Genomic DNA, 21,208 nt, shown 5'->3' on the forward strand with positions numbered 1-21,208 from the left:
GCGCCTGGGGGACGGGGGAGCCGGGAGGGCGGGCGGGAGCCACACGGGAGCAGGAGCTCGCAGCCAGCACCAGACTGGACTCCACTGGGGTTGCACAGTGAGCAAAGCCTGCCGCGGGTGTTGGCACCACCCGGCTGGACAGCGCTGCAGGGCTCTGACTCGGGGCTGCCCGGGCTGTCATTAACCTGTATTAGCAGGGAGAAAACGAGCTCATTAAATCAGGGGCAAGGCTGGGCATGGGGTGTTCACCTGCTGAGAGAGCGTGACATTCCTGGCCCTCACCCTGCGGTTGTTGGTGGCACACGGAGCTCCTCATCACCCCTGCATTCTGAGCTTTAGCCCCCGGGAGCCTGGGGAGGCCTCTGGCTGCAGAGGGGAGAGTGCAGAGTCCAGAGCAGTGGTGGTTGGGACAGCCATGGCAGCACCCTGCCCCCTGTGTCCCTCAAGGACTGCTCAGGGCATGAACAGGGAGATGCAGCCACAGGGACCTGGAGCATGGGAGGCAGCTCAGGCTGGTCCCCCAGCCTTGTCACAACCCTGGGGAAGGACCCGGTCTGGAGGTGTCGCTCCGCGCTGTCCACGCGGGGCTGGTGAGGAGCTGGGCTGTGCACAGGGGGAAAGCAAGAAGCAGACAGCAGGGATGATCCTATGCTCACCTCTCTCGTGTCCTTGACCCACGTGTGGGGAAGGAGCCTGGGGTGAGAGCTCCATGGTAACACTGCTTCCATCCCACTGTGGGGTCAGGATCCCCTGGCACTGCCTCCTACCCTGTAGGGAGGGAGGGAGACTTGTCTGAGGGGCTTCTTGGCCAGCTTGGGGTGGGTGTCCTGCTGGAAGCACCAGAGCTCTGAAATACTCCTGGAAAGTGAGAGGGGTTGGGTTCCAGGCTCATCCATCACCGTGGCCTGGTGCTCAGGTAGGAGGAGCTGCAGCTCCTTCAAGGAGTCAGGGTGGTTGAGCCTCCCTCAGCTGCATCCCCCGATTGTGGGTTGGGCTTTTAACCTCCAGCTTGTGCTGGACAGGCAGAGCTGAAAGCAAATTGTGGAGTGGGATTCCACCTTCTTCCACTGCTGCTGACTTTGACAGCCACCTCCTCACCTGCTGCACCACCAGGGGCCCAAAGCAATGTTTTTTTCTCTGAGCACCAGCACTGTTTTGCCTTGAACCAGTCAATTCTGTCTGAAAACCCCACATGAGGTCTCTGCTCTTTCTCCTGTGCTGGCTAAGAGAGCTCGGAGACCCTTCAGGCTCAGCCAGTATTGGATAAACCATCCTCCAGCTTCTCCTGGGTTCAGCTTATCCAGTTGGCACTTGGGAGGTTGGGTCTGAGCTTCGGGCTTGCAAATGGTCCCACAGTAAGTAGTAGGATGTGGGGTGAGGGGAGGCACCCTCAGACCCGCTGCCCCAGCCAGGAGTTGGAGCTCATTGCTAATCCCTGGACCAACCAACCTTTTTTTTCAGTGGTAGGGGGATGTCAGTGAGTTACCAGCAGCCTCCAGAAACTCAGGGTATCTCCCAAGGTGCCCAAATGAGTTTTGAAACAGTTAGTGGCTGGTTTTGTTGGGTGAGTGAAGCAACTGGGTGTAGGGAGAGGCCAGCATGAGGTGTCTAGTGAGGGAGGGGCAGGAGTAAGTGTCCCAACCCTGTGATGCTTCTCCCCTTTCTTGCCCTCTCAGGGGAGAGGCTGAGGCAGCCTGCTGACACACTGGGTTGCTCTGTATCTTCTAGGCATTCAAAGTCTTTGAGCGGATGGCCCGGCAGGACGATGAGAAGAGGAGCCGAGAGCTGGAGGTGAAGCTGAGGAAGAAGGAGGAGGAGGAAGCCACATCTGCTGAGAGGGTGAAACTGCCCCCGGCAGCTCAGGAGGTCGAGGTAGAGACAACAGTAGAGCCCATCCCAGCAATGGATGCTGGGGGAGCTGCAGGGATCCCGGAGTCAGCCCAGGACACACCCCCTGGCCCCGTGTCGGCTGAGCCCCCAGGGGCTGCTGGCCCAGCAGCTTTGCCAACGTAAGGGTCTTGACTTCCTTTGTGCTCCTGGTGGGGTGGGGACACACACGACACAAAAACACCAAGGGAGTGTTTGCTTTCTTGCCATGTGGCCCTTTATTTTTTTTCGGGTGGGAGCCCTCTTCCCTGGCCCTTTGGGGGCTGTGTGGGTTTTTGTGGTGTAACTGCCCCCGGAGAGAGAGGAGCAGGGGTCTGTCCTGCGAGTGTTCTGGTGGCTCCTGCTCTGCGCAGTGACAAGTCCCCATAGGCAGGGCTGGGCTGGTCTGTGTGCCACAGGGCTGACTCTCCACTCAACTGCCTCAGCTCGGGGAAACCCTGCCAGCACATGGGCACCCTTTTCTCCCAGGAGTTGGGTGTGGGATCCCTGACAGGGCTGTGAGACATCCCAGCAGTCAAGCAGGACCTTGCCACAATCCCCACCGTGGGCACGGGCAGGCCTAGCTGCTTGGCAGCCAAGTGCATGTGGCAAAAAATGGGTTTGGAGACCTCGGGGTTCCTCTGGCTCAGCCATGTGCTCCCAGCAGGGCCACCTTTAAAGGTCAGTCAGGTGCTGCAGAGAGTTGTCCCTGGCCAGGCTCCGTCACTTTCTGAGCCCTTTCAGCATTTCTTGTGAATCAGCTCAGTGGTGGAAGGGGAGGTCCAGCCACAGGAGGGTCATGGCCTTTGTAACCTGCTTTTACCTGAGATTGCTCACCCTTTCCTGGGCCTCACCTTGATCCCGAGGCCAGGCACAACCATCACCTTGACCCCAAGCCCAGGCACAGATGTCACTCTCTCCCAGGGCCTCACACCGGGGGGTTTCCAACTCTCTCTACTTCGACCAGCCCCAGGGGGCGGTGCCCCATCAGGTTGCTGCTTCCTCATCCCTTCACAGTGTTTCTTGTGGTCAGAGCCCCTGCCATGGGCCCCTTACTGCTGCTTTCCTGCTGGGTTGTGGGGCTTCAGTCTATCCCTGCTGGTGCTTGGCAAAGAGGACAGCTTGGGACAGCGATCCCTATCCTCTGGGTGAGCGTTGTTCAACCTGGAGAAGAGACGGCTCCAGGAAGACCCTAGGGCACCTTCCAGTGCCTGAAGGGACTCCAGGAAAGCTGGGGAGGGACTTTGGATGAGGACAGGAGTGGTGGGACGAGGCGGAACGGATTAAAACTGGAAGAGGGAGATTGAGGTTGGACATGAGGAGGAAATTTTTGAGTGTGAGGGTGGTGAGACACTGGCACAGGTTGCCCAGAGAAGTTGTGGCTGCCCCATCCCTGGGGGTGTTGAAGGGCAGGTTGGATGGGGCTTGGAGCAACCTGGGCTGGTGGGAGGTGTCCTTGCCGATGCAGGGGTGTTGGAACTGGATGATCTTGAAGGTCTTTTTCACCCCAACCCGTTTCATGATCCAGGACACATCCAGAGAGCAGGCTGCTGGTGGAAAGCAGGATTTGCTGGGAGAGCCTCAAGGCCTGGAAGGAGTGGAGTGGCCAATGTCCCTGAAGGGCAGAGAGGATTTGGAGCCCAGACTGCAGGGGTTGGCAGCCCTTGGTGTTGGGAAGGGGTTAGTCTGAGTACCAAAATTTTGGAGGCAGTGGAAGAACAAGTGGCAGGACTGTGGTGGAGTTGGAGCTGGTGACCTTACCCCAGGCAGCGGAGGAGAGGAGGACTGGAGTGTGCCAGGTGGAAGGGGAGGCCCCAGCAAAGACTCAGTCCAGGAACTTGATCCAGTGGGAAAGAGGAGAAGGACTCAGTACTTAACTTGACTGGTCTGACACACATCCCACAGGATAAAAATAAGCCAGAAGCCAAAAATGAAATCGCCTGAGCAGCCACGTTCTGCTGCCAGTACTGGAGCTGTCCTGAGAAAGAAAGATTGTCTCTGGGGCTGCCATTCTGACACCTCCCAGTGCAGGATGAACCAGCCAAAAAAAAGCCCTGGTAGAACTGGCAGGTCTCTGTGGCCAGGCTGTGTAGCCTCAGTGTGATCCCTGTGTTTCCAGCCTGGAAAAGGAAGGAGGTTGTAGGGCGGTGGGAGTTGGGCTGTTCTCTCAAGTGAATAACGACAGGACAAGAATAAATGGCCTGAAGCTGCAGCAGGGGGGGTTTAGACTGGAGATTAGGAAGAATTTCTTGACCCAAAGAATGGCTGGACAGTGGGAAGGGCTGGCCAGGGTGGTGGTGGAGTCACCATCCCTGGAAGTGTTTAAAAGAATTAGAGATGTGGTGCTGAGGGACATGATTCAAGCACTGAACGGGTAGATTAGGTTGTGATTGGTGGATTTAGGCTATGGTTGGACTTGGTGATCTTCAAGGTCTTTTTCAACCTGGATGATTCTGTGATTCTGTAAAAGGTGGAGTTGAAAGGCAAGGCTGGGAGTGGGCTGGAGCTGAGGCTGGCTGCCCATGTCCCCTGGCAGTCCTCATGTCCTCTCCTGGGGTACATTAGGAGGAGTGTGTCCAGTAGATGGAGGGATGTTCTCCTCACCCTCTACTCAGCGGGTAGTAAGACATCACTTGGAGTATTATATCCCGTTTTGGGCTCCCCAGTTCAGGAGGGACAGGGATTTACTGGAGAGTTGAATGCAGGCTATGAGGATGATGAAGAGACTGACATATATGTCTGATGAGGAGAGGCTGAGAGACCTGGGGCTGTTTAGTCTGGAGAGAAGACAGAGGGGATCTAATTAATGTCTATAAATACATGAGGGCATCAAGAAGGAGGGGACAACCTCTTTTTACTTGTGCCCTGTGATAGGATGAGGGCAATGGATTCAAACTCAAGCACAGGAAGTTCTACCTCACTGTGAGGAAGAACTTCTTGACTGTTAGGATGACAGAGCTCCGGGACAGGCTGCCCAGAGAGGTTGTGGAGTCTCCTTCTCTGGAGACTTTCAAGACCTGTCTGGATGCCTTTCTGAGTGATCTGCTTTAGTTTTGGTCCTGCTTTGGCAGGGGGGTGGATTTGATGATCTTTGGAGGTCCCTTCCAACCCCAACATTCTGTGATGATTTTGCTGTGCAGAATTTCACCAGGGGGTTTGGCTTTGAGGGCAGCAGCTGTTGTGGGTGGTGTTCAGGTGCCTGGACACATATTGAGCCTATGGGGTGGAAACTGGAGAGGTTAGGAAGGAAGTTGAGGGCTGATGCAGAGGCAGGACGTGTCTTATAGGGACATTCTGCTGCCAGTGGGGACAACCCAGCCCCTGCATCCTCCACCCTTTGGGTGTCGCTACTGGCCCCACTGTCATGGTGCCCCTGGCAAACCTCAGACACTCCAGGTACTGTTTGCAGCCTGCAGACACAGTGTGCGGCAGCTCTTCTGCCATGGAAAGAAGATGCCTCCAACTGAATGCAGGTGCCCCTGCAGTTGCTGTCGTGCCCCACCAGACCTTGTCCATTTCCTCCTGCCTGTGTCTTCTCCCACTCCTCAAACACGTGGCTGGGGTGAAACCTACTGGGTTTGTGGGGTGGGGGGGTGACGTCAGCACCGGAGGAGGTGTCCAGCCAGGCTTTGCAGGCTTCTGGCTTCCAGACCAGAAGAGGGTGTGTGCTCTAAGTAGGGACTTGTAGCCATTAGATTTACAGAGATGGTCTAACAGTTAGTGCTCAGCCTGGCTGCATACTTAGTTTTCCTCCAATTCTCTGTCCACAGAGAGATCTCTTGGATAGGGTTTTCAGAAGCACATTGTTGACATAGAAGAACTCTTATTTTCTGACAGATGCATCATTCTAAGTCACAAAACCACAACTGAGAATGCTTTGAGGTTACCTTTTATTTTCTTCATCTGTAAAAGGAAACAAACTTTTGTTAATCTTAGATAGATCTGTAAGGATCTTTTGCGGGCAATTGTGAAGTCTTAACACAGAACTTGGCAAGGCAGCTCCAGCCCTTTCTCCAAGTAAGGAACTGCCAATTGCCTGCAGAACTCAGTGACATTTCTGTTCCACATGAAGGCAGGCTTGGAAAAGACAACAAGGATCTTGCTGAAACCTACTGGGTTTGTGGGGTGGGGGGGTGACGTCAGCACCGGAGGAGGTGTCCAGCCAGGCTTTGCAGGCTTCTGGCTTCCAGACCAGAAGAGGGTGTGTGCTCTAAGTAGGGCAGAGCAGCCATTAGATTTGTCAAAGGGATGTAGTTGGTTCGTGTGCCTGTGGGGGGCACTGGAGCCCCCCCAGAAGGCGGTGGGAACCAGATGTGGGCGTCCTGGACACCCCCTGACAGACTATTAATAATTTAACTGGCTGCTTAATCTGCACAGATCCTTCTGAGCAGAACCCAGAGCCACCAGCCTGGTTACGAGGGGCGCATGAATAATGCGCTGCTTCAGCAGAGAGAATGCAGAGAAGAGCTTAAATGAAAATATTTTCCATCTATCTCCCCCTTCCTCCCCCCTTTTCTTCCACTGGCGAGGAAGAAAACCACTGCCACCGAAATCTATATAAAAACTTGCTCGTTCTGTCAACCTGACTGCTCAAGGAATGTAGGGCAGGTCCCATCCCAGATCTGCCAGCTCCCATCAGGACCTCGCAGCGTGTCGGATGCTCTTCCTGAGAAGCAGGCAACAGTGTTTTGGGGTCGGTGTGGAAGGGGAGGGTGGAATCCAGCCTGTTTTATGGGTGTAGAGGGCTCAGTTCCTCTGCTCAGCTGGGTGTCCCCACATCCCTCCTCTTCCCTGCCAGCACAGAGTGAGTGATCAGGTTCCTCTGGGAATGCTGTGCCACTAAGCACACCCAGGATGAGGTGTTGTGGGGTGAGCAGGGGCTGTGCAAAGCGGGTCAGGGGTCTTCATGCTGTTGAAGGAGTCAGCTCCTCAGCCTGGCTTGCAGCTGCCCTGGGTGCTCCCTCTCCTTCCCTTGCCACTATGACCCATGTCCTTCCACCAGAAGGGCAGAGGGGAGCTTGCATGCCCTTCCCACCTTGTGCCCCACCCTGTGTCCCTGCCATTGGGCTCTCATGCTGACAGTGTTGCTGCTGCACATATCACAGAGACCCCAGCTCCAGCTCTTCCCCTATCTGCTCCCTGAAGCCATCCTTGCCTGAGCTCAGCTCCTAATTTTGACCACCTCCGCCACCCAGCACCCTCCCTCCCCCAGCCTGGATTCCATCCTGCATATATTTGCCACACAGCATTTAAAATAGAGCCTGGCAGCCTACGTGTGGCACAGCCTAGTCCGGGTGCTCAGCTTCTGCTTTTCAACTCCAGGTCCATGCCCTGCTCTGCTCCTCTCTCAGCATGAGCTGAGGGATATGCTCTCCTTCCCCGTCCCATGAACCCATCCTGGGGTTCCTCTGTGTGTGGGCAGGAGGTGGTGGCAGGAAGCCTATGCATGCTGGTGAGTGCCTCGCCTTCAACAAGTTCTCTGGGTGCTCTGGCCAGGTGGGCTCAAGGCTGGGCTGTTTAGAGTCCTCTGTTGGAAACTGTCTTGAATCTTGGGACAAGGGTAGAAAGGTTCTGCAGAGGGACCTGGACAGGCTGGATCCATGGGTTGAGGCTCTGCAGAGACACCTGGACAGGCTGGGTCCATTGACTAAGGCTCTGCAGAGGGACCTGGACAGGGTGGATCCATGGGTCAAAGTCAAATATGTGAGGTGCAGTCAGGCTCAGTGCTGGGTCCTGCATTTTGGGTCACACCAACCCCAGGCACCACTCCAGGCTTGGGGAAGAGCAGCTGGAGAGTTCCCAGGGGAAAAGGACCTGGAGGTGCTGGCCACAGCAGTTGGACATGTGCCCAGGTGGCCAGGAAGGCCACCAGCATTCTGGCTTGCATCAGCAGCAGTGTGGCCAGCAGAACAAGGCCAGGATTGTCCCCCTGTACTGGGCACTGCTGAGGGGGCACCTTGAATCCTGGGGTCAGTTTTGGGTCAGAAAAGGGACATGGAGTTGCCTGGAAAGGGCAACGGAGCTGGGGAAGGGGCTGGAGAACTTGTGAGGAGCAGCTGAGGGAGCTGGGGGTGTCCAGCCTGGAGAGAAGGAGGCTGAGGGGAGACCTTCTGCCTCTGCAACTGCCTGAGAGGAGGTTGGAGCCAGGGGAGGACAGTCTCTGCTCCCTAGGAACAAGTGATGGGACAAGAGAAAACGGCCTCAAGTTGCCCAGGGGAGGTTTAGGTTGGATCTTGGGAGCCATTACTCCATGGAAAGGGTTGTCAGGCCCTGGCCCAGGCTGCTCAGAGCAGGGGAAGAGTCCTCATCCCTGGAGGGGTTTCCAAGCCATATGGATGGTGCTGAGGGACATGAGTTGGTGGGGACTGGACAGTGCTGGGTAATGATTGGGCTTTGCAGTCTTAAAGGTCATTTCCAATCTAATTCATTCCATGATTGTATGACAATGAGCCACTGGAAGGAGTGGTTTGTGAAGCTTGGGAGGTCTCCCAGAGAGGAATTTCTGAGTGAATAGATGCTGAAGAGTTCCCCCAAGAGGTGGCAGTTCCTCTCAGGTAACTCCAGACTGGCTTCTGCCTCAGCCAGCACTGGGGGAGCTGCTCAGCCCTCTGCTTCCAATCTGCTCAGCATGAGGTGACTAAGGTGGGAAGGGGCCTGATGGCTGCTCCACCACTGCCTCAGGTGGCCTCGAAAGACCCTGCAGGTGCTTTTGTCACCACAGATTCATAGAATCACAGAACGTTAGGGGCTAGAAGTGACCTCTGGAGATCATCTAGTCCAACCCCTGCTGGAGCACGTTGCGCAAGATGGTGTCCAGCTGGAGTTGGAATGTCTCCAGAGAAGGAACATCAACACCCTCTCTGGGCAGCCTATCCCAGAGCTCTGCCACCTGAAGTTTTTCCTTATGTTTAGGTTGAACCTTCTGTGCTCCAGCTTCTGCTCCTTGCGCTGTCACTGGATACCACTGAAGTGTCTGGTCCCATCCTCCTGGCACCCCCTGTAGATATCTGGGACTTGGGGAAGAGGATGAACAGGCAGGATTGTGTCCGTCCACCACTGTCCCAGCCACCCTGCCCAGGGGACTCCTGCCCCCCTTGCCACTCCCTGTCCCCAGCAGTCCCTGGTGGGTCTGGGCAGTGACCTGAAAAAGTCACTTGTGCATGTTCTGGCACTGAGGGCCACCAAAACGGGGCTGAGGTCTGTGAATATGGGGAGCTGAGTGGTCCCCTGAGCTGGGGTCTCCCCGTGGGGTGCGTCATGGCCATGGCTCAGCAGTGACCTGGGAAACTTCACGTGGCTCCCGCCTGAATCTCATTGGACTCATCCTGGCCTGGCTTCTCCAGGAGCCCAGATGGCTTGGTGGTGGTGGTATTGTGAGGTGCTTGCAGGGCAGGTTTTCCTTCTCGAGTTGCCACAAGGGGAATTGCACCACTAGTCACCTGGGGTGGAGAAGCAGGGCTGTGGACAGGAGTTCACAGCTGTATGCTGCTGCCTTTCAGGCCAGTTTTGTTTGACTTGGAGGCCACGTAATCTCAGGCTTTCTTCTCTCCAGACTTCTCTACAAGAACAGGCAGAGAACACATGGATGCTTCTGTTCAGCAGGCTGTGTTGGGGACCATCCAGACCATCAGCCAGTTAAACTGGTTTATTTCCCCTATGTCCCACCGGATTTTCCTGGTGAGCTCATCACTGAAGCACAGGGTCCCTGCTCTTCTCCCAGCCTGACCCAGAAAAACACCACTGATCCTGATCCATATTTAAGGGAGTGTCTGTCCTGGTTCTGATTCCTCCTGCACAGGAGCTGCTCAGCGGTGCTGCAGGGCGCCTGGGGCTGCATGCAGGATATTCCCCTGGCACAGCCGAGACCTGTCCTGAGCAGGATCCCAGCAGAGGTCTGGAGAGCGGCCTGACCTGGGGTAGTCCAGCTCCATTTGACTCCATATCCTGCCTCCCGAAGCAGCAGGATGTTTGGGAAGGAGCAGAACAGGCTGAATGGGCTGTGGTGCCTCTGCTGTGTTTTCCCCACCACCGGCAAACCGCGGCACTGCAGCCTGGGAACCACAGCCAGTGCCCAGTCCTTCCTGTCTCTTGGGAGTGGGTTTGTTCCTTTTGTCTCTGAAGTTCAGCTGTCACACATCTGAGGTCTCTGCGTGTTTGGATGACAGCAGGTCCCCCAGCCTGCAGCAGGTCCATCCAACAGTAGATTCTCCACCTTCTATCCTGTTTCTTTGCTCTAAGGTTGTCTCACTGTCCCAATGAGTTCAATAACCCTTCCAGCCTCACAGTCCCCCCCAGCCAAGAGGTGTCACTCAGACCCTTTTCCTCCTCTCCCAACGCTGGAAACCAACCAAGCCAACTCTTTCCTCTTCCTGCTGTGAGAGTTACTATAGCACACAACCCCTCCCACCATCCTGGGAACTCAACTGCTTGGAAAGCTTCTTTTCCAATGGCTGCAAGGAGCCAAGGATGAGACCCCTTATCCCCCTGCCTGGTGCAGCCCTTGGCCCTGTTGAACCCTTGGCAGATGAGGAGGACTGTCAGGGACTAGTTTTCCAGCGCTCCTCCAGTTGGGCTGCTGAGATCAGCAGCCAAGTGCCGGTTCCCCTGTCGCACACTGAATCGCTCAGGGCTTTGCTTGCCCTGCCAAGGTACTGAGCTCCAAAATTAGGTCCTGGGACCAAAAATAACTAAATTAAAACCTATAAATTTTTCTCTTAACAAGCAGAAAATCCCAGGGCTGGAGGCTGAGGGACAACTTGTACCTGATTCTTATTTAAAAAAGCAATATCTGTTTGCTTGCTTGATATCACATTGTTCACCAAAGGAAACGTGGATGTGGAAAAAAACACCAGGAGAGCCTGTCTGATGTGGTCCGGTTGGAGCAGGTTGTGTTGGTGGTGCAGGGGTCTCAGAGACCATCTTGTCCTGTATTCCCAAAGTCCCTTTGGATTTCTTATCCCCTTTCTCCAGAGGAGCTGTGATTTGATCCAGCCTGGTGTGGCTGTGCATAGCTCTCTCAGAGGTAGACCTCTGAAACCCAAGGTTGTCTGAGCTCTGTGCAAACAATCAAGATCCCAGGGGACTTTTCTCAACAGTGGCATGTCCTGCTGTCCTCAACCTAAATATCCCAGCAGTAGTGAAATCTAGCCCTCGGGTGATGATGCTCCGGAGCTCTCCTGCAAGCTGGTGGTGGTATTTAAACTCCCTGAATGTCAGTGAGTTGGCTCTGCTAAGCAGCTCCAGAAATAACTCAGAAAGTGAAAAGGAAGGCAGAGAGCTCCCTGGAAGAGTGTGAGCTTGGGGGAGAGCAAGGCTGTCACCTGGCAGGATGACAGGGTCTTGGTTCTGGGTGGTGGGACTGGTGGGACTCCAGCTGTTGTGGGTTGGGTGGATTCTCTCTTGGGCTGCTGTGTTGGGCAGTCAAGGCATCATTTTGTATGGGCAACCTGTCCCCACAACATCTTCTGGGCTTGATGATACACTGTGATACCTGAGCAGGTCTCTGGGTGTGTTCCATGTTTGTCCCTTGGTCCTGTCCTGAGAAGGAGTTGAAGCTCTGAGGCTTCCTGAAGGTGAGGGAACCTTTCTTTGGTCATGGGCACCACCAAATGGAGGCAAGGCTGCCTGGGCTGGCAGGGGTGTGCCTGGTTTTGGGGGTGTGGGGGGAGCATTGACTTCCATTTTTCAGTCTATTTTTGAGTGCAGGATCATTGCAGCCTTGGAGGTGTGTGCTGGAGAGCTCCATGGCCAGGGTAGTAGACAGTTGGGAAGTGCTGAGGAACTGCTGTCCACTTGGAGGGTGAAGACCTTCTAGAGATGGATTTGGGATGTTTTCCCTCAGCAACCGGGACATACCTGGGCTGGAAGGGACCCTGAGTGGTTTGAAGGGTTTGGTGTTCAGCTGCTCAAGGCTTTGCTGGAGCCCTCATTACCTGAAGTTCCTGTCCAAGGCAACTCCATGAAGCACTGGTTGCTTCCAGCTCCTGCCTCAGGGCTTTTTGGGCGAAACCACCTCCTTCCTCAGTGGTTTTTGGGCAAAACCAGGAGAGACCAAGTGCAACAGTCCCGATGTTTTGATGCTAAAAGCTGTGAAATCTGGGGGAGGTTTCTTGGTGGCTTGCGTGCAGAAGGAGCACAAACCTGGTACTGTCCACACAAACAATCCCTGCAGCTCAGGAAATGCAGCTTTCCAAAGAGGTTAAACTTTTGGCTTGTCTAACTGTTGTTCAGCTGCTTCAGCACCCACCTTGTGACCCTGAGGAGCAGAAGGCACATTTGACCTTCTTCAAATTAATCTCAGAAGCTGTGGCTTTTTCCATCTGGTTGTAGTCCAGCTTGAGCTGGGGCTCAACAGAAGCTGGATAGGATGCACAGACTGCCTTGTGTCTCAAGATGGTTTTGAGTTTTCACCTGGTTGTGCTGGCTAGAAAGGCCAGGAGCTCTGGAAATATGTGTGTGCATGTTGGTGTCATTGGGCATGACTGACTGCAGCAGGAGCCTGGGGGGGGGTGACCCCAGTGTCACCAAGGTGGGAGGATAGTGGCTGCTGCCATGACACTGATTCCCAGTGCTCCCTGCAGCAGCAGAGCTGAGCATATTGCAGTGGTTTCAGAGGGAACAGGCTGGGATGCTCCTCTCCTCCTCCTCTGTACCATCCTCTTCTTGGTGGGAAGCCCAGCAAGACAATTATGAGCTGTGGGAAGGTCTGGATGCTGCCACCTCGGTGGAGGCACAAGGTGTGCAGGAGACATAGCTCTTCTTCCACCTCCCCTGGAGTCTGGTTAGCGCTGGCACTGGAAGCTGTGATGGGGGCAACTGGCTGGGAGAAATTCCCCAAGGACCTGTGTTTCCATCTGAGCCCAAGGGCAGAAGACCTTGGGTTGCAGCCCCACTGTGGTTCTGGGGGCCTGGAAGCACAGCAGTCTGCCCCAGACACTGCTCTTCCTGAGTTTGCTGTTGCCTCCTCAAGTCATTGTAGTGCCAGGGATGTGGGAATAATGATGCTGATGGCTGCCACTTGCTCTAGGCTGCTGCCATGGAGCAACAGCCTTGGTCCAAACATCTCCTGGTGGCACTGAGCATGGGCTGGACTGGGGCATCTCCCTGCAAGGCCCCACTGTCCCCTCACTGGGGCTGGGCACAGAGATGCCCTGTGCTTGCTTTTCACTTTTCTTACTTGCTTGGAACTTCATTATTACTTAATGAGATCTTTCCATTCTTGGCAACCTCTTGACCTTGAAGAAGGTGACAGGACTTGGCGAAATGGCGGGGAGCTGAATCAGGGCAGGTTTAGTTTGGATACTAGGAAAAGGTTTTTCAACCAGAGGGTGGTTTAGCACTGGAACAAACTCCCCAGAGCAGTTGTCACAGCACCAACCTGCCTGAGTTCAAGAAGTGTTTGGATGACGCTCTCAGGCACGTGGGGACAGGAGTTGGACTTGATGATCCTGATGGCCCCTTCCAACTCTGCATATTCTATGATTGCATGATTCTGTCATTCTATGATGGTTCTATAAAGTTTCATGCACCACACAGGGCCTCTGACAGTCGTTGAAATACAGAGCTGGGAGGTATTTTCTCTGCTGTTTGCTGGCATTTGCTGTACAACACCCTGCCCCTCTGGTTTCTCTGTTCTCTAGGAGGGGAGATGCTTCCTTCTGCTGTTGGGATGTGCTTGTGGGGCCTGAGGGGATGTGGTGATGGTAGGACTGGAACAAACACCTACTTCAGGAGCAGCAGTGCAGGTGGATCTGGGTCTTCCTTTCTTCTCACAGCAGCTTGGTTGGTTGGCAGTGCCAGCCCAGCTTCCTCCCCACACCATCCTCTTCAGCTATAGCCAGTCCCCCTTGCCCAGCTTCTGCTGATGAGGTTTTTCTTTTCTCCACCCACCTCCACATCTGCATCACTTAACTGGCTTGACACGTTTTCCTTAATGCTGCCTAAATAATTCACCTTGACTAGGAGCAAAGCGGTGTCAGCCTCCAGGGAAGCTCTCTGTGAATGCTGAGTGACTGGGGGTGTCTAGGGTGCCAGCAGGGTGCAGACATCCACCCTGAGCTCAGCTCTGGATGTGTAGCACACCCAGGTAACCCTGAGTCCCAAGGGGCCAGGGATCCTACTATCAAAAGCTGAAATACTCCAGGCTAAGAAGATTTGATTTCCTTAAGCAATTTGGAAAATCCTTGGTATTTTTTTCCTTTTCTTCTGTTGATGAAGAAAAAACAAGTCCATTTGGATTAGGCTGGTGTGAACTTGTTCCCATGGCACCTGCACACCCCTTCTCCCCGCTCAGCCTGCACCATGAGGCTGATGGGCTGCTCTTCTGCTGCTGGACCTTGTCCTCAGCTTCTGCCTTCTTGCACCAAAAATCCTCAGTTCAGAAGAGCTTGATTGAGCTGTCCCACTCCTGCTGTAAAACATTGAACTGGATCCTCCGGCACTTGGGTCCTTCTCTTGGTCTGTGCTTTTGCAGAGCTGGTGCTGGAGATGAGGACATCAGCGCACTGAGGACATCAGTGCCCAGAGGAGTGGACAGCTCTGCTGCCTTGCTGCACAGCTCTTCCTGTGGCACCAGCCCACGGAGCTGGAAATCCTGGAATAACAAATGTCCAGAAATCTTTGCCCCTTCCAACTCTGCATATTCTATGATTGCATGATTCTGTCATTCTATGATGGTTCTATAAAGTTTCATGCACCACACAGGGCCTCTGACAGTCGTTGAAATACAGAGCTGGGAGGTATTTTCTCTGCTGTTTGCTGGCATTTGCTGTACAACACCCTGCCCCTCTGGTTTCTCTGTTCTCTAGGAGGGGAGATGCTTCCTTCTGCTGTTGGGATGTGCTTGTGGGGCCTGAGGGGATGTGGTGATGGTAGGACTGGAACAAACACCTACTTCAGGAGCAGCAGTGCAGGTGGATCTGGGTCTTCCTTTCTTCTCACAGCAGCTTGGTTGGTTGGCAGTGCCAGCCCAGCTTCCTCCCCACACCATCCTCTTCAGCTATAGCCAGTCCCCCTTGCCCAGCTTCTGCTGATGAGGTTTTTCTTTTCTCCACCCACCTCCACATCTGCATCACTTAACTGGCTTGACACGTTTTCCTTAATGCTGCCTAAATAATTCACCTTGACTAGGAGCAAAGCGGTGTCAGCCTCCAGGGAAGCTCTCTGTGAATGCTGAGTGACTGGGGGTGTCTAGGGTGCCAGCAGGGTGCAGACATCCACCCTGAGCTCAGCTCTGGATGTGTAGCACACCCAGGTAACCCTGAGTCCCAAGGGGCCAGGGATCCTACTATCAAAAGCTGAAATACTCCAGGCTAAGAAGATTTGATTTCCTTAAGCAATTTGGAAAATCCTTGGTATTTTTTTCCTTTTCTTCTGTTGATGAAGAAAAAACAAGTCCATTTGGATTAGGCTGGTGTGAACTTGTTCCCATGGCACCTGCACACCCCTTCTCCCCGCTCAGCCTGCACCATGAGGCTGATGGGCTGCTCTTCTGCTGCTGGACCTTGTCCTCAGCTTCTGCCTTCTTGCACCAAAAATCCTCAGTTCAGAAGAGCTTGATTGAGCTGTCCCACTCCTGCTGTAAAACATTGAACTGGATCCTCCGGCACTTGGGTCCTTCTCTTGGTCTGTGCTTTTGCAGAGCTGGTGCTGGAGATGAGGACATCAGCGCACTGAGGACATCAGTGCCCAGAGGAGTGGACAGCTCTGCTGCCTTGCTGCACAGCTCTTCCTGTGGCACCAGCCCACGGAGCTGGAAATCCTGGAATAACAAATGTCCAGAAATCTTTATATGGGCCCTGTTGTGTGGCTTGACCCTGGGGCCACCAGCCTGCATGCTGGGGCCAGCCCTGCCTCGCTCAAGTGGTACCTCCTGGTGACACTGCCACCTTTCCTCGGGTCCCTGGGGACACCTCAGATTCTGGTGACAGCCCAGCTGAGCGGTGCAGCTTCGAGGAGTGGAAAACAGATCTGCTGCTTCTCCACTGTGCATTGTTAAAGGTTTCACCTCCCCCAAAATGACACATTGCAAGCAAAAATAGAACAAGACAGAACACACAGACCCACCCACACCATCCCCACCACCCGGCAGCCAAGTGCACACGGTGCCAAACCCTTGGGTTTAAAAGCTGGTGCTTTTTCACCCTCTCTCCTCAGCCATGTCACCACCTGCCTCAGCCCAGCAGGTAGTTCCGTGTCCCAGCGAGCTGACCATGGCACCAGAGCCACTCCACTGTCACCAGGATGATCACCATCCCACCTACACCTTGCTTGGACCCAACCTCGAACTTCCCCTGGTGGGTCTGGGGACAGGGATGTCTCCTGGCAATGGTGTTGGGGTGAGGAATAGTCTCACCCACTGCTCAGTAGTGCTGTGGAAGTGACATGAAGGACAGGTTTGGCTGGGGAGTCACCTCAGTGGTGGCACAGCTTGCCTGGAGCTGGGGCTGTCTTCTGGGCCCAGCAAGGAATCTCTCCTCCCAGCCAAGAAGCTGGGTCCAATTTCCTGAGTGCCACCAGCATGACGGGTTGCATGTGCTAAGCACAGTTGGAGCAAGCAAGGATCTGGCTGGAAAACATCCAAGAAGGGAAGAGTTGCTCCAGGAGATGGTGTAGCTGTCAGCCACTTGTCAGAGGCACCTAACAAGGCTGTGGCCTATGTTCCCCACTCCAAACCCTCCTTTCCTCAGGAGCAGGAATGTCAACTTGGAGGAGAGATTACCAAGGCCTTTGTGAGATGTCTCTGCAATCCCCTTCTGGGGCATGAAGTCATGACCCTTTGGTTTCACATCCCAGGATTTTGAACAATGGGAGCAGAGTTGATTGGTGATGGTGCCTTGTGGGAATGGCTTGGAGGGGTTGGGCATGGCTGTCAGGAAGGAGATGGTGGAGAAATGAGCAGCTGTGGCTGGAGGGAGGTCTAGGGATGAGGGGAAACTTATCCTGGCTGAGCACAGGAACGGTTTGGCTGGGACATGTCACCTGACCAGCCCAGGGCTGTGAGGACAAGGCAGCAGGGCAGAGCTCATCCCTGTCAGCCTGCACGTGGCACCATGGGTGGCCATGTAATGTCCCTCTGTCACCCTAGGCTGCTCCAGTTCCTACACAGAGGGAGCGGGGACAGAGCTGTCCTGTGGGGATTGTTGGGGCTGTCACTTGTTCAGCTGCTGTGCCACAAGAAGAGAAGTTCAGCAGAGTCATTGCAGAGCAAATCCTGCCTCAATTTCCCCATGGAAGTAACCCAGTTAACAGTGACTCCTCCCAGGGATTCTGTGAAGTCACTTGTGCCCTCTCAGGGCAAGGAGATGGTGCTTGGTGAGCTCTTGGGAGGGCTAAAACGTCCAGGACCTGGCCAGGGTCTAGTCCAGCACTTTCCTCCCGAGGAAGAGGAGACACATCAAGGACAGACCTGGTGGCTTTGTGGCAGAGTGGCTGCCCTGAGATCCTGTTTAGATCCTGTTTATCTGTGCTGTGGCCATGAGGTGTTTGCAGCAGGTGTCTTACCCACACACGCCTGTGCCCTGGTGGGTTTTCTCGCACCTTCCGTGCTCTGCATCTGCTCTAACAAGCCTTGGCCCAAGCATGGGCTCATTTTCTCCCCCTTTAGCCTTCTAGCTTTTCCTGGGGAAGGCTGGGAGAGAAACAAGCTGGAAGTAAATAGCCATTAGAAGGAACCACTCTCTTAGGAGTTAAAAACCCAGCAGGTTTTAAACCCCAGTCAGGTTTGTGCTTTGGTTCACATACAGCCACAGGCAGCCTTCCTCCAACATGCACTGTGCCTGGGCAGACCCCACCACGGGGACTTGTTCTGCAAGGGCACAGAGCCAACTGCCACCAGCTCTTAGCAGAAGAGCATCCCTGCTCTGCCTGGGGCAATCACAACCTGGGAGCAGGGCCAGGTGCCACCATGGATGGTGGGGACCTGGGGACGCATACGACAATGCTCTGGGATGTGCTGTCTCATTGCAACCCTTTTGTTTCCCCGGGGATGAGGGTGGGGTCCCGCAGCCCTTGGTGGTCCCATAGTGCCCTACAGCCCCCGTGGGCACCGCATCATTCTCCCTCCTGCCCTCCAGCCTGTTCCACTCCCACCATCCGGGGGCGGTTGGGAAACCGACAGCTGGAGCTGGAGCCACCGGTGCCAGTGCCGGCTCAGTGCTGCCATGCCAACCCCGTTGCCATGGCAATGGGCACCCAATGGGCGACAGGCAAGGCCAGGATGCCCCCAAAAATGTGATGCCGTGCTCCTGGAATCACCAGCTTGGGGCTGGGAGCCTATGCCTGGTCCCTGCCACTGCCCAGATCACCAGATCAGGGCCACTCCAGAGTGAAGGTTGTAATGGGGCAGGTAAAACCCTGCAGAGAAAATGGGGAGGGGAGCTGTTTATACACAGCCCCTTCAACAACACCCCCGAACCGTCTTGGAGGCTAATTTAATTAAAATTGGTGGATCTTACATAATCCTTGCTTGCTGTTCTGCGGGGAGCCACCCCCACCCACTGCCAGGGAGGGCACCTCGGGCGTGTGTTGGGGAGGCAGCAGGGCACAGGGGGACATGGTCCCCAGAGCCAGTTGCCCCCTGGGGGCACTTGTGTTTGGCTCCTCCTTACATAACTCGCAGCAGCCCCGTGTTTGTACGGCTCCAGATTGAGGACTAGGTGCATATCAAAACAATTTAAAATAACTCTGCCTTTTGTTAGCACCGCAGCTATCTTTAGAGGAGACTTGATTTGATTTGAAAGCCCTCCTCAGGAGGTTGCCGTGGGGTAGATCCTCAGCCTGTCACCAGTTTAAAGGGACACGGGTGTGCTGGAGATTCTTGGCTGGAAACGCTGCATTGATGATGGCTTATTGATCTGATAAATCCTACCTTGCCCGCACAGCCACCCCCTCATCCTTCGCCTGAGGTTTCCACAGCTGGAGGTCCCTGTGTTTTGTTCCAAGTGTTGCTTGTCACCCATTTGTCATGTTGTCCCCTTCCAGTACTGGGCCAGGCTGGCTCTACAGGCGTCCTGCTCCACAGCTCCCTGAGCTCCCTGTGCTCACAGCAGCTGCTGGGTCTCTCAAACATGCTGAGATCAGGAGGAGGGCAAGGACCAGCTCTGTGTTTTCATGGTGAACCCATGGACTGTCACCTCTGCAGACACGGCGGTGGCTCAGGAGGCATCAGGCACCCTCTGTGACAATGTCCCCTGCTCCAGCTGGAGCTGAGGAAGCTGGGGACTAGTCAAGTGACCATGTCTCAGCAGTTGCCCTGTCATCAGCCTGACTTCAGCTGTGGCAGAGGGAGAGGGGTATGCGGGTCACCCACAGTGGGCAGGGAGGCCAGGGTCCCTCAGCTCCTGGGGCTGCCCACTTGAACCTTTTCCTATCCCAGACAGGACCAGCAGCAACATAGAGACCTGGCATTGGCCTGAGGCACTGGGGCTGCCAGCAGCGTGGCTGAGCAGAGGCTTTGTCCCCCCTTTCTTTTGCTTGCTCCCCACTTGCAGGTTTCCTCTGGCTCTGATTTCTTCAACATTTACCCCTTCCTTCCCCCCCAGGAAACAGGAGCAGTTCCAGACCAACCCCGATAGCTACAACGGAGCAGTACGAGAGAATTATGCCTGGTCCCAAGACTACAGTGACCTGGAGATTAAAGTGCCTGTGCCCAAGCACATTTTAAAAGGCAAACAGGTAAAGCAGTTTGTGCCTTTCCCTCAAGGTGCCCTGTGTTTGGAGCAGGAGAGCTCCTTGCTGTTCCTGCTCGAGGAGCCAGGAGGTGGTTGTGTCTTTTTCTCAGGTGCTTGGTGAGTGGCTGGTGGGGATGGGCAGTCTCAGCCTGGCTGCATTCCTGGTGTGACTGGTATCCCACAGGGTTCCCTGGTACCACGTGACACTTTCTGTGCTTTTTCCTCTGCTGCCACTGACTGCAAACTTGCACGCAGGTTTCAGAGCCTGACTGGGCATGGACACTCCTTCCCCTTGTGCTTCCCTCTGGCTTGGAGTGTCTCCTGCTTTTCGTTTGCCAGCAGGAGCAGTCAGAATGGCTCGTCTGGCACTGTGGAACTGGAGCAGGCACAGCCAATGGGAGACTTGACCTGCTCTGGGTGGAGGGCAGGTGGGCTGGGGCACAGGCTGGGAAGCCAGACCCTCTCCCTGGCTGCCTATGTGGGCAGGGAGGTCCCACCTCCTTGATCCAGGCAGGAGCTTCTCCAATTTTCCTTAGTGAGGGACTCAAAAGGAACATGCTCACGGCTGGGGTTATATGGACCTGGAGGTCTGAACTCTCCTGTCTTTCCTGAGTGCTACGCTCTGTGGCTGATCCTGTATTTTTCCATTTAGGAAGTCAGCTCACCCCCACCCCTGTTCTCCTGTGCTTCCACAGTGGCTGAAATGAGCACGCTTGGGTTTGTTCACCAGCTCCAGCCTACACAGCTCCTTATCATGCCAAAAGCCTGTCATTGGCAGCAGCAGCCTGGACCAGAGGGGTGAGGGAGCAAACGGCTGCCACGAGCACAGCAGGGGCACCAGGAGATGCAGCTCTCCCAGTGGGTGTCTCCAACAAACCCAGTCTTGCCTCTTGGAAGGATTGATGTTCCGGACAGATGTTCCATCCCTCTGCATTGTGTTGTGATCACGATGCCTCTCCCTGCCCAGGGAAGTGCCCTTTGTGCCAGGGAACTTGTGTTCTTGCCAAAAAAACAAAAGATCATCAGGCTTCATTCACTCCATCTTTTGCCACCCAGAAGCACAGCGGCCTTGTGGGTTCTTGGAGGAGCTGCCATGGGCCCTTTCCTTGGCACCAGGCTGTGCCACCACCACGGAAGAGCCCCCATGTGTCAGGGGATGGTTATGGGGGCTTAGGTTTGTGCCTGTACTGCCCTCAGGGCAATTGATTGTTCAGCTCCTGGACTTCCCTTTTCCTTGCAAGGTGTCTCATGGTTATTTGGTTCATTCCTCCCTCTGGGCCCAGCCAAATTTTCAATTTAAAGTGATTCTTTCAATCCCTTCCAGCCCCCAGGGACTGAAAGTAGGGAGAGGTCATGGGTCAAAACAGGGCGGATCAGTGCGATTTGAAAACTTGGTGGACCTGGGGACACTTTGATGGGTTCCTGCAAAAGAAAAGTGTTCCCCTATGTTCATGCAGCTTCATCTGTTGGTTTTTTTTTAATTATCTGATTTTTTTGGCTTCTGCCTGTCAAGGTGAGATTAAAAATCTCCCCCATTTGGTCTCTTGGCTCAGAGTGTGCCCTGCTCTAATACTGCTCAAAATCTTCCTTCTGACACCTTTTTGGATTCACTGTTGCTATGGCAGATTTTCACATGGGTGAGCTTCAGGTTTCCTTGTAGGGAGCTCCAAAAA

General features: G+C 54.7%; 1 protein-coding gene across 1 annotated transcript in view; it reads left to right on the forward strand.

Annotated features, from left to right (window-relative positions):
- NUDCD3 (NudC domain containing 3) overlaps positions 1 to 21,208 on the forward strand; it is a 49,197-nt gene that overhangs the window by 17,204 nt on the left and 10,785 nt on the right. The window contains exons 2-5 of the mRNA XM_010000811.1: positions 1,729 to 1,990; positions 4,617 to 4,641; positions 10,434 to 10,472; positions 19,407 to 19,539. Coding sequence (XP_009999113.1) covers positions 1,729 to 1,990; positions 4,617 to 4,641; positions 10,434 to 10,472; positions 19,407 to 19,539 — 459 coding nt within the window. The remainder of the gene's footprint in view (positions 1 to 1,728; positions 1,991 to 4,616; positions 4,642 to 10,433; positions 10,473 to 19,406; positions 19,540 to 21,208) is intronic.

The sequence above is a fragment of the Chaetura pelagica genome, unplaced genomic scaffold (genome assembly GCF_000747805.2).
Source record: "Chaetura pelagica isolate M959 unplaced genomic scaffold, ChaPel_1.0 scaffold290, whole genome shotgun sequence".
NCBI classification, from domain to species: domain Eukaryota; kingdom Metazoa; phylum Chordata; class Aves; order Apodiformes; family Apodidae; genus Chaetura; species Chaetura pelagica.